Source organism: Perca fluviatilis, chromosome 12 (genome assembly GCF_010015445.1).
Source record: "Perca fluviatilis chromosome 12, GENO_Pfluv_1.0, whole genome shotgun sequence".
NCBI lineage: Eukaryota > Metazoa > Chordata > Actinopteri > Perciformes > Percidae > Perca > Perca fluviatilis.
The window spans coordinates 33,823,814-33,837,624 of record NC_053123.1 but is presented as its reverse complement, the minus strand read 5'-3'; the positions used below and the strand labels follow the sequence as shown (position 1 = coordinate 33,837,624).

The 13,811-nt window shown below is 40.1% G+C and overlaps 1 protein-coding gene across 1 annotated transcript; it reads right to left on the bottom strand.

Annotated features, from left to right (window-relative positions):
* Positions 1 to 4,552: 4,552 nt before the first annotated feature.
* LOC120569429 (olfactory receptor 11A1-like) lies at positions 4,553 to 5,479 on the bottom strand. The gene has a single exon (XM_039817298.1). It carries the CDS (start codon positions 5,477 to 5,479, stop codon positions 4,553 to 4,555), a length of 927 nt encoding a protein of 308 aa, XP_039673232.1.
* Positions 5,480 to 13,811: the final 8,332 nt, after the last annotated feature.

Genomic DNA, 13,811 nt, shown 5'->3' with positions numbered 1-13,811 from the left:
CTACTCTGGATGGCGTTGCCCTGGTCCCCAACACCACCGTAAGAAATCTCAGTTATATTTTCTAATCCAAAATCAGTTCTGCAGTCTATGATCTACCCAACTAAGGCTGTTGGAAACCTCACAGTGCTTGTTTTCTTGTTTGTCCTGAGGCATAGTCTACACATAGTGCTAATAACAAAAAACATGACAGCAACAATAATATGGTTTATTTTTTATGTCTTCATTTTTCCACAATTAAACTAAAAAACATTTTATACTACTAACTCTTTACATACAATATAATGCCAACTTACTACGACACTACACAAAAGTTAAACAGAAAACTCACAAAGGTATTCAATCTTCCATTTAAAGCTGTTGATTTAAATGTCTTGGAACTTTATCAGGAGACAGAAAAAAATGATATAGATAAAATGTTCAATACTGATAGCAAAGTTCTATTTTACTACGGAAACAAACTTAAAAATTCAGTATGTTTTTATCTGAAAATGTAATCACAAAATGCAAAGTGAAAATATTTGACATCAAATTGTTTAAGCTAAAAATGTTTTTTAATTATGTTTAAAATGTATATTAAGTCTATTAAAAACAAATCATTAAATTAAATACCTTTCAATAATCTTAGTTTAATTTGTCTGGACAGAACAATCTCTTGAGGTGTTTATAAATTTCTTTCATTTTCAATCCATAAATGATCGGATTAAAGAGAGGATGATACAAAATCATTTGTAAAGACATTATTAAACGTACAGTTTTGGGAACATTTGTTTCCAGTCGAGCCAGAAGTACATCATATGTACCCAAACTGGAAAAGTTGATTAGAACCAACAGGTGGGGTAAACAGGTCTGTGCAGCTTTTCTCCTGACTTCTCTACTACTTCGATAGGTTATTATAAGTATCCTGGTGTATGTAAAAAGTATGAAGAGTACAGGGAGAGGTACGGATCCTACAAAAAGAATCAAGCCATATATATTCACCACTGCTGAACTCACACACTGAAGTGTGTTAATTGTGCTGTTGCAAATTATTCCTTTCAAGATAAAGAAACAGAGTTTTTCATTAGCAATCAGCAACGGTCCAACTGACATCTGACAAGCAGATAGAATCCTTTATCCTTTATCAGGATGCATAGTCCAGGATACTATGCATCCTGATAAAGTTCCCTTGGTCTTTGGAATTAAAATAGCCCCACATGATCACATACCCTTCACCATACCCCCACATCATCACATACCCTTCACCATACCAAGAGATTGGCATGGTTTTATGTCAGTTAGCCTAATAGCTAGTTTGATTTGCATTGAGAGATGATTTTATGGAAAGTACCCCATGCCAATCTCTAGGTATGGTGAAGGGTATGTGATGATGTGGGGGTATGGTGAAGGGTATGTGATGATGTGGGGGTATGGTGAAGGGTATGTGATGATGGGGGTATGGTGAAGGGTATGTGATCATGTGGGGGTATGGTGAAGGGTATGTGATGATGTGGGGTATGGTGAAGGGTATGTGATGATGTGGGGGTATGGTGAAGGGTATGTGATGATGTGGGGGTATGGTGAAGGGTATGTGATGATGTGGGGGTATGGTGAAGGGTATGTGATGATGGGGGGTATGGTGAAGGGTATGTGATGATGGGGGGTATGGTGAAGGGTATGTGATGATGTGGGGGTATGGTGAAGGGTATGTGATGATGTGGGGTATGGTGAAGGGTATGTGATGATGTGGGGGTATGGTGAAGGGTATGTGATGATGTGGGGGTATGGTGAAGGGTATGTGATGATGTGGGGGTATGGTGAAGGGTATGTGATGATGGGGGGTATGGTGAAGGGTATGTGATGATGTGGGGGTATGGTGAAGGGTATGTGATGATGTGGGGGTATGGTGAAGGGTATGTGATGATGGGGGGGGTATGGTGAAGGGTATGTGATGATGTGGGGGTATGGTGAAGGGTATGTGATGATGTGGGGGTATGGTGAAGGGTATGTGATGATGGGGGGTATGGTGAAGGGTATGTGATGATGGGGGTATGGTGAAGGGTATGTGATGATGGGGGGGTATGGTGAAGGGTATGTGATGATGTGGGGGTATGGTGAAGGGTATGTGATGATGTGGGGGGGGCCAAGGGAACTTTATCAGGATGCATAGTATCCTGGATCCATGAAATAACTGGCCTTTCAAAATAAACATCTGCCTGCCTCTATGGGAATCTAACATAGGGGTGGACTGACTTTAGTTGCCAGCGGTTTAGACATTAATGGCTGTGTGTTGAGTTATTTTGAGGGGACTGCACATTTACACTTTTATACAAGCTGGACACTTAATACTTTACATTGTAGCAAAGTGTCATTTCTTCAGTGTTGTCCCATTAAAAGATATAATGAAATATTTACTAAAATGTGAGGGGTGTACTCACTTTTGTGAGATACTGTATGCCATGTTTTAGGCCTACTGGCAGACATCAATTTAAAATGTAGGCAATGACATAAAAAGAGTCCACTGAAGTTTCTCAGCTACCACTCTAGTAACATTTGTGTGGTCCAGGCAGCTTTTCATAAAAAATGGTTGTCATTCGCAAGTCTGCTTTTACTTTTATACTTGAAGTAAATTTCCAAGCCTGTACTTTGTTACTTTTACTTGAGTAAAGAAGTTAAATCAGTACTTCTACTTTTACCAGAGTATTTTTTAACACAAATATCTGTACTTCTTCTTGAGTACAGGAAGTGAGTACTTTTGCCATCTCTGGTTGGATATATCATTTGTTGCATCTTAATATGAATGTGGATAACGTTAGTGGTAATGAGATCCTTACTACAGCTGCATTTCTAGTGATAAAATGGAGAAAACGTTTTATTTCTCTAATTCACTGCTGTGTTCTAACGCCGCTGGCTCTCTTAAGTCACTCTCTAGCTACCATTACCGTATACTGTGCTCACGGGCGAATTGACGTCCGTTACATTCTAAAACCAGCCTATGGAGACTTGACCAACTGAGTTGCAGCTACACCATCATCATCAAACTTCGTATATGTTCTGTCCACCAGAGGGCAGTGTATCAGTCAACAGGCAGGCAATGATGTTTTCAGAACAAAAACACACTGCCACAACTGTTTTTTTATTAAAAGTCAGACCCTGGATTAAACACAAACAGTATGCTTTCACCGTAGCCAACTTAAGTGGTCTGATTTTTATACTTTCTTTTTTTTAAGAACATTATTTTTGGGGGGCTTTTTTCCCTTTATTTCAGAGTGACAGTCGATAAACAGGAAAGATGGGAGAGAGATGGGGGATGTGTGTGTGTGTGTGTGTGTGTGGGGGGGGGAGTGTGTGTAGAGTGAGAGAGTGACGGTGATTACCGGTAGCTTCAGAGCGAGTAGCGACTCTAGAGTCCTAGTGAGAGGAACCAAGTGTCTCCCCTGTTCTTTCTGACCATGGTGAGACATCTGTAGCAGGAGAAGTTAACCCTCTCCTTGATTTCACGTTGTTTATGGAGAAGAAGAACCAGGAAATGAGTCGGGGGGGGGGAGATGTAACGCTACCACGCTACGACCGAGCGAGAGTTACATTTTGAAATGTGTGAAAAAGCCTCGGAATCTGAATTGAAAACGTTTACAAGCAAACACATTTACAAAAAACAATGCCCATAACAGGTTCGAATATCAATATTTTTTTAAATATTCTAATGATATTCGAAAAAACGAAGTTCAGAGTCAAAGTCCTAATTCACATGCTCCTCTGATGGTACTCCTTCCTGAGTTGGGAAGTTGTTCTTCTGACTTTGTTGTTTATTATCTCAGTTTCTCTTGTTAACAAGGAATCCTCCATGCATGTTAAAGTTAGTCATGGTGTGTACCATGGTGTGTACAATTAATTTAAACTGAAGTTATTGTGCTTGGCCCCAATCACCTCCATCCTGTTATCTAATGTTATAGCTACTCTGGATGGCGTTGCCCTGGTCCCCAACACCACCGTAAGAAATCTCATTTATCTTATAGTTATCTTTTCTAATCCAAAATCAGTTCTGCAGTCCATGATCTACCCAACTAAGGCTGTTGGAAACCTCACAGTGCTAGTTTTCTTGTTTGTCCTGAGGCATAGACACATAGTGCTAATAACAAAACATGACAGCAACAATAATATGGTTTATTTTTTATGTCTTAATTTTTCCACAATTAAACTAAAAAACATTTTATACTACTAACTCTTTACATACAATATATAGCCAACTTAAACACTACACAAAAGTTAAACAGAAAACTCACAAAGGTATGCAATCTTCCATTTAAAGCTGTTGATTTAAATGTCTTGGAACTTTATCAGGAGACAGAAAAAAAATGATATAGATAAAATGTTCAATACTGGTAACAAAGTTCTATTTTATTACAGAAACAAACTTAAAAATTCAGTATGTTTTATCTGAAAATGTAATCACAAAATGCAAAGTGAAGATATTTTACATCAAATTGTTTAAGCTAACAGTGCTTTTTAATTATGTTTAAATTGTATATTAAGTGTATTAAAAACAAATCATTAAATTAAATACCTTTCAATAATCTTAGTTTAATTTGTCTGGACAGAACAATCTCTTGAGGTGTTTATGAATTTCTTTCATTTTCAATCCATATATGATCGGATTAAAGAGAGGATGATACAAAATCATTTGTAAAGACATTATTAAACGTACAGTTTTGGGAACATTTGTTTCCAGTCGAGCCAGAAGTACATCATATGTACTCAAACAGGAAAAGTTGATTAGAACCAACAGGTGGGGTAAACAGGTCTGTGCAGCTTTTCTCCTGACTTCTCTACTACTCCGATAGGTTATTATAAATATTCTGGTGTATGTAAAAAGTATGAAGAGTACAGTGAGAGGTACGGATCCTACAAAAAGAATCAAGCCATATATATTCAGCACTGTTGAAGTCACACAGTGAAGTTTTTGAACTGTGCTGTTGCAAATTATTCCTTTTAGAACAAAGTAACAGAGTTTTTCGTTAGCAATCAGCAACGGTCCAACTGAAAACTGACAAGCATTCAGAATCCAAGCTAAAATCAGGAACATTTTAACAGTTGTTTTTCTCATTATAGTTGGATATTGCAGAGGTTTACATATAGACACATATCTGTCATAGGCCATGGCTGACAACAGGAAGAATTCTGAAGAGGCTAGAGTGTAATATATAAACCACTGAAAGAGACAGGCTGAATAAGATATGATCTGTTTTTCAGATAAAAAGTCAATCAAAAGCTTTGGATAGATAGCAGTGCTGAAAAGAACAGAGTTGATTAACAAAGCTGCAATGAAAATGTACATAGGCTCATGGAGGGCTTTGTTAATCACTATGATGCCCACAATAGTGGAGTTACTGCAAATTATTAGAATATATGCTGTAAACATAATCATAAAATAAAGATATCTGTATTTCTGCACCTCCACATGCCCATCAAAAGTTATATATGTTCCATTTAATTCAATATCCATTACGATTGTCTAAAACAAAATGTTAATAAATGAAACAGGTATATTAGATGTAGATAGCTATATAGAGATACTTTATTCATCCAGAAGTAAATTAAGGTGTCAGTGACTCATACACATCATACATACACAAGGCACACAGACATATGACATCCACGCACACATACATACTACAAAAATACAAAGGAAGATATCAATATTGTGCCCTTACAATACAATTAGAAGTAGTATCATATCACCTGAGGTTCTCTTATTCAGTCATCAGTACCTGGCCTTGATACTGGTGTGGTCTGGCAAACACAGAATTGGATCTGTGACCTGTTTGAGTTCGTGGGAAGTTTTTAACAGACTGCTTCAACCTCCATGGATCTCATTAACCTCTCCAAAGAAAAAGCTACTAACATGTAAACAACTTTAAACTCCTGAGATCCTGAGACCTCTGACCTCATGGTTGTTGTTAGACTTTTATGCTCAGGTTATTTGACTCTGTCATATTTTTCTGCAACATTTAAATAGAAAATTGCAACAAGATTAAACTTTATTTGCGTGTGCATTTACTTTTGTTGGAGCTAAATTTTCCATCACCAAATGTGTTTTTTCGGGGTTCCCTCCATGACCATGAGATCATGGTAGTCCGGAGGGATATATAATAAAAGTTGGGAAATAATTGTCTTGATGTCACAGAGCAGAAGATTCTTGTTCTGATGTGTTTGTTTTGCATACATACTCATTAGTTCCTGTATTCTTGTTTGACTTCATACACATCAAACAATGGCATTTCACAATTCTATTATGTTTACATTCTTGTCTTTTCATAGTCATAGTTAATATTTAATAATAACCAATTGCATTGTTCAACCCCTGCCTTGTTCACTTTTGCCCTATCACCATTGCACACACTCTACCATAGCACATTATTATGGTCATTGCATCACATGGTCAGTCCATACTAGGCCTTTGTAATCACTTCATAAATTGTTAACTCTTTACAGTTCTGTGAGTGATTTTTTTATGTATGTGAGACATATGTGTGTATGTGTGTTTGTTGTGTTCTGGTTGTCTAAGCTACTGGATGCCTAAAATTTCCCTCGGGATGAATAAAGTATCCATCTCTACATCTACAACAGAGATAAAATGTTTGTTTGGTAATTATGACAGTAAGTATAGGCTCAATTTAACATCAACACAAACTTAATTTATAATGTATATGCTTGACGGTAGGTTTCTTTCCTAAGGAACATGTGTGGTCCTTAGTAAAAGCATTTAAGAGCATTTAAAGAATTTTAGGGGCACAATGAAAATGTTTCAATTTATGTCTATTTCTTTAATAAAAGGGTGTAGTCTGTTTTTGATTATGGAAAATCCAATTCCAATGCCAAGGAGAGCATCTGCTGAAGAGTGAAGACATTCAAACCATCTGGATGGCAAGCCCAGCTACAAAACCTTGTACTGGGGACCATACCAACTGAAGTCCCTTCCTCGCTTCCCGTTGTGGTAGGACGAACTATCATACACACATGGGGTCCACATTTTGACCTTTTTTTGGAGCTTTTGCGTGCACAACTTATTATTTTGTTTTAAATTGGGTAAACTATATTGAGTCAATAGGTCAATGTCTCAAATGTTATTGTCTCAAGTGCTTCATACACCTCATCATTCATATGTGTACTTCTGTCATAGCCTCGCTACTGAAATTTAGATCTCAGGCTCCTGTCTTCCCGTTTCTGGTCCAAATTCCCTTCCTCATTCAAAAGTCTGTTTTCATGTTTTATTTTGTCTTTTATTGTTTACAGGGCACAGAAAAATATAACAGACTCATAACGCCTAAGCAATCAAAGTTTAACAACATCTATTCAGGGCTGGTGAATTTGGCATGGTAGACAGAGAGCTGAAGGATGGAGACGTGTCTTATTTCTCGATTCACAACATACCTCATAGACTATGCCACTAAAGGCCTCCAGAGTTTGATCAAGTTGTTTACACGGTAGCAGCTTTTTTCACTGGAGGGTTTAATGAGATCCATGGAGGTTGAAACAATCTGATAAAAAACTTTCCAAGAAGTCAAACAGGTCCAGAATCCAGTTTCTGTTTGCCGGACAACACCAGTATATATTAATGTCAGGTACCGATGACTGAAAAAGACCTTCTTGGATTATATGAGACTTTGTGGTGGCAACATTTTATTTTAACCATTATTGATTAATGATTTTAATCATTTGTCTTTTAGATTGTTTTAAACCTCCGCAAAATGCTGTTCCTTCCTCTTAGACTCTTAAAGACCAGAGAGGGAAAGCTGCAGCCATGAACTCTTAGCCTAGTGGTTTCTTTTTAAGAAACTCTAGCTTCTCATTTGTTTAACTTTTAGCAGACAAAGTCGAGAAGGCCACAAACCATGTCTCCTTCTGTCTCCTGAGATAAACTATTGTTTAGGCTAATGTTGGGAACAGGGAGCAGAGGGGAAGGTGAGGATGGTTTGACTTTTGGTGATGTCCTCTTTTCAACTAAGGCTAGGCTAAAAGATAAAGTTAGAGGGGAGGCTTAACAGAGGTTTTGACTATATGATGTTTTGATATTTAGATTTTAGGTTAGAAATGCTCATTCAGTTGTACCTGTGAATCTGTACTTTCTCTATTTTGCAAAATATAATAAATGCTCAAAGACCAGACTTTGGTTTAATTCTCAAACAGTTTTTATTCGTTTTCATTTTTATCATTGATATTTACTAAACTCTGCTGCTTCTTAGAAAACTTCCAAGACATTTTGGCGTTGTGCGAGCAGGACGGTTGCGAACAGCAACACGGAGGACTCCGTGGGCCTGGAGTCTTGCAAACCAGGAGATCAACGATCAGCCTGCCTCTATACCTCGAAATAAAAACATTTTTCAGAGAGAAGGAGGCCAGGACCGCCAAGGACTCCAAGCTGTTTTTCCACCCCGTAAAACGAATAGGAAATTCACAAGTAAACGGTATATTGTATATTTATAATTTCAGTATAAGTTTTCCAAACAAAAACAAATAGTCTATACTCTAAACGAGTTCTGGACCCTTTAAGGACAACCTGCAGGACGGTCTGGGTTGTAACGATACTCTAAACAAGTTCTGGACCCTTTAAGGACAACCTGCAGGACGGTCTGGGTTGTAACGATACTCTAAACAAGTTCTGGACCCTTTAAGGACAACCTGCAGGACGGTCCGGGTTGTAACGATACTCTAAAGAGAGCCTCTTGATTATTTAGAGACGGACTGCAACAAGGCAAAACATACTAAATAGGTCGAGTTATTTGACTATTAAGTTGATTTCGTCCGCAAGGCTGTACGCGGGTTTTCACGTAAGTTTCCCGAATAATAAACCTCGCGGTGTGGTGACGATCACATCGACTAAGACATAGTATACTATAAGGTCCAAGAATCAATTATGGGAAATGAAATTTCCCGTTCCAGTGATGCAACTGGACCCATAGTGGGTGAAATGACTCATAAATATGGACCGGATTGTTTGCGATGTGTGTCATAAAAAGATTTGGCTTTCCGCCAAATGGTTCCCTGAGTGTAGCGAAGCTGAGAATACTAAAATTAGATTAAGAGCAAGAAGAGAAAAAATTGAAGAAAGGGGAAGAAAACAATTAAAACAGATGTTTTAGAACAAATTGAAGATAATAAGGCATGTTTTAATGTGTGGATGAGAGAAGCTGATAACAGAGAGAGAAAGCAGTTGCAGAAACAGATGACACTGCTGAGCATGACTGATACTAACAAAAAAGAGAAAGAGATGAACAATGTCACTGACACACTTTCTCCTCTCCATCCGAGTTTGAAAACCGTGGATTCAATTCTGGACATTCCACCCCCGTACCCTACCCCCGCCGCACGAAAGGTACCAGGTGCCACGGTACCGATGACACGACAGACGAGAGGCGATCGGGCACGGGAACAGCTCATCTCACTCCTCCGCCGCACTGATGCAACCGCGACCGTTGGATTGCCAGTATTCCAAGGCCTCACAGAGGAAACTGAGGAGGACGAAGATGAAGCTGATGCATTCCCGATGATTCAAGTCCCTACACAAGCAGGGGGAATAGGCCTGGTGTATAGGGCCTGGACTGAATTAGACATCAGAAAAGCCACAAGCCACCTTCCCCTGTGCAAAAACTCTGGTGCACAATTTACCATGGCCCTTCAGGCATTCATTGAGACTTTTCTGCCCACTGTTCCAGAAATACGACGTCTTCTGATGGTAAACCTGGGGCCTATGGAGTATGCAAAGATCCGACACCTTCTCCCCGAAGACCCGACCGATGATCCAGTCCTCCACCATCCAAATCTCGCAAATAGAGCAAATGATGACAATGACCTACTGGAGGATCTCTCCTCCGGCATAGAGACCGTGTTTCCAGACAGAATCGACATGTCACGTGTGGCAAACACCAAATGGAATAAAGACGAGACGGTGGAGGACTTCCAGCACCGGCTGTCTGAGACTTTTGATAGACACAGCAGTGGTTGAACTGTGGGAAGCTCATTTCAAAAACGTGTTTTTGAGTGGGCTGCTCCCTGACATTCGAGCTGAAGTGGACAAGACCTGCATTGGACTGCCCGATTCAGCTCTGATGGAGATTGTTAGACATGCTAGACATGCTGAGAAAATCCTGACCAGCACAAGAGACAAGACGGAGAAGAAAAGACAACAGAACAGTGATGCTGCACAGTTAACCCTCATAAAAACTGTGGCAGCAATGTCTCAAGAAAGGAAGGGTGCAGACAGAGGAAAAGGCAAAGACAGAGGCAGAGGAAAAGGCAGAGGAAACAGAGGCAGAGGCCGTGGCAACATTCCAGTAGTGGACAAAGACACTTGCTACAACTGTGGCGAGAAAGGGCATTGGGCCTACGAATGTCCCCACCCCAAGAAGGACTCGTCTAAGGGACAGCGCAACGACCCTCAGCAGTTTAAAGATTGACAGGCGGTGGGGAGCTGGGTGTGGAATGGGCAGACAGGATGACACGATTGCGTCTGTTAAGGAGGGTAACATGCACACACACACATATACACATGCTTGCAATGAAGACATGCTTTCCTGCATACCACAAACACCTACACCTCCCCCAAAGAATAGGCAAAACATATTAGATGCAATACAGCATTTAGAACAGAAGGAATTAGCAGAGAAAATGCCTACTTATGCTATGTATTCATCAGATGTGTATAAAAAACTGCCTACAACAGTGTTGACAATACAGGGGAGGGAAATAGAATTCTTGGTTGATTCAGGGGCTACAAATTCGGTTTTGAAAAAATCATTGTTTCCTAAACAAAAACTTTCTGGTAGAGTAGTTCTTTCTAGAAGTGTGAGTGGTATGGTATTGCCAGAAAAATGTACTGCTCCAATGACTTGTGTGCACACAGATCCTACAGATCCAGACCCAGATAGAAGAGCAAAATGCTCATTTTTGCTCTCACCTGTGTGCCCTGTAAATTTATTAGGCAGAGATTTGATGTGTGTTTTTGGTATAGGGTTAATTCCTACCCCCACTGGCCTCAGGGTTGTGCATTTTGATAAAAATCATCTTTTTCTTGACATGTTGTTTGTTGAAATCGAAAAGCACACACTCTTTCACATTTCTATAGGACATTAACATTTGTCAGGCTATCGACCTCCTGACAGAAGCACAACAACTAGTGTCCCCTTTAGCAGTGCTAAGAACACCACAACAAATGCATTGTATCTCTCTTGTCTCTCCAACTCCAGACGAAAGAATATGTTGAAACATTCCTTGACCAGTCCAAGGACGAGCTTGAGTTGTCTTACGTCTACTGGCACACGCACACATGCGCAGTGACGGTAGCCTTGACTGATAAACAGAAACAGTTTTTCAGAATTCCTAACTCTGTAGCTCATATTCTTCTATCTTTGTCTCCCACAGACCAAGGGACAGACCCAGGACACTTTGTCATGACCGGTGAGGAACTGACTGACTGGACTGACACGGCTGATGACTGTATTTCATATTCTCCCTCAACAGGAAATTATAGAAAACTTTTATCATGGCGCGTGCCTTGTATCCGAAGTATCTATATATTGAGTGAAGCTGTGCCTACAACTGACAAATTTTTGCATGGTAAAAAAGACATTTTACCTACTGATGTATCACCACTTTTAGCCAAAGTGCCAACACACCTTTGGGCGACACATAAATACGACGTGGGGTTGATTAAAAACTGTCAACCTGTCGTCATAATACCATGTTCGGACTACAGACCACAGAAACATCAATATCCGTTAAATCAGGAAGCTATTGATGGAATCTGACCAGTTTTTAACTCCTTATTGGCTACAGGAGTTATAATTCCGTGTCCAGATTCTCCTGTAAGAACACCGAAAATATGGCCAAAAGGCATTCCGACGGAATGGCGTTTTGTCCAGGACTTGAAAGCTGTCAATGCAGCTGTTCATGCTCGAGCACCAAATGTGCCAAATCCATACACAATCCTACAGGGAATTAAAAGTAATGCTAAATGGTTCTTTGTTGTTGATTTGTCTAATGCTTTTTTCAGTGTCCCGGTGGACAAAGACAGTGAGTTCTGGTTCGCTTTCCTGTTTGATGGAAAACCATACACTTTCACACGCCTTTGTCAGGGATACACTGAATCTCCGACCATCTACAATGACGCACTGCGCGACAGCCTAGAGAGCTTCACACCGAACCCAGGTTCAAGTCTGCTGCAGTATGTAGACACACTTGACACCTTAGCTCACACTGCAGAGGATCACTTCTCACTCCCAGAGTCTGTAACTGCTATGCAGATACATGCTACACCACAAGAAAAACAACAAAACAGTAGGGTGCACCTTTAACACTGGCATCTGGCTAGGGCTAAACCATGTCTCCCAAAACACTTCTTCCCACATTTTGCTAAGTTGACAAATGGTCAAGATCATGTCTCAAAAGGGGGAATGGTGGTAGCTATCACGCAGACATGGTTTACAAAGGGGTTCACTACATTTTCAGAAAATTTTTGTAAAGCTTGCATAATATGCGCACAACACAACATTGACAGAGGAGTGAATGTAACACGACAGGCAGAAGACCAACCACCAACACGACCATTTGAACATTTGATGATGGATTTTGTTGAGCTAACACCGTCAGAGGGGAAAAAACATTGCCTCGTTATGGTTGATATGTTCTCTAAATGGGTGGAGGTGTTTCCGGCCAAAAGACAGACAGCTTCAGTGGTGGCAAAAGCTCTGATGATAGAAATCATTCCCAGATGGGGAATACCGAGCATTGTGTCTAGCGACAATGGAGCCCAAACTAACCAGTAGTAACTCATGAGTTAATCATGGATTACATTATTGGTAAGAAGGGCATGAAATTAACACCCGCACACCCACCAAATGCGGGTGAATTTTGCAATTGGCGGGTAACACTGTCAATCTACCTGCCACTTTGGCGGGTAGCCAATGAAAATTGAGTGATTCAAATGCGTAACTATCGGTAAGCAGGGTACGCGGTTGCTTACGGGCCTGGTCCAATCAGGGGCCCGCATCACTGGAAGACATTGATTGACAGCCGGGGCTCCCTATCGCGCAGCCACTGACCAAGCGGGAGAGAGAACGGGTCAAATTCATTTCCTTGTTTCTGTTATGAAGACGAGACGTGTGTGCCTCGAACATCTCACATTACCAACAAAACGTACAGCGAAAGACCGTGCAACACATTTCAGACCGTCCTGCCAACATGTAGACATTGTAAGATCAATGTACGCTGGAACCATTTTTCACTCTTAAGTCTCTGAACGTTGCTGCTGTTTCATCTTGTCAGCTGTCTGCAGCGGGCGGGCCTGTTGCTCCGTTTCCCCCGCGACTGACGCGCACACACGTACACAAACACACACACACACACACACACACACACATACACACAATCACACGGTGGATGCAGGAAAAAACGCAGATGAGACCTACAGGATGACCTAAATAGAGGACAGCTACTTTATTGTAAGTGCAATGATAAGTTAAAGTCCAATATAAAACCGTATGAATGTGAGTCCCAGTCCAGGATAGGAAATTAACTAACAATGTAAAGATCAACAAGCCACTGACACATATGTTCGTATTTGATTCAGTCAATAAATTATTATTTTGTGTCTTAAATCCACTGGCCGTTTTCATATTATACCAACATCATCATCCTGAGCCTTTTTGGTAAGGTTCCTAGAAAATCTCAGCCCAGAGTAATTAATTAATAGTACTAATTATTATTCTCCCCAAAACAAGTTTCCTTTTGATTTATTTTTAAGAACTATACAAAAAAAGTGGTAACACTTTACTTGACAG

Coding starts and splice junctions, on each gene's coding strand:
- LOC120569429 (XM_039817298.1), bottom strand. CDS start 5,479: ATGGATATTGAATTAAATGGAACATATATAACTTTTGATGGGCATGTG.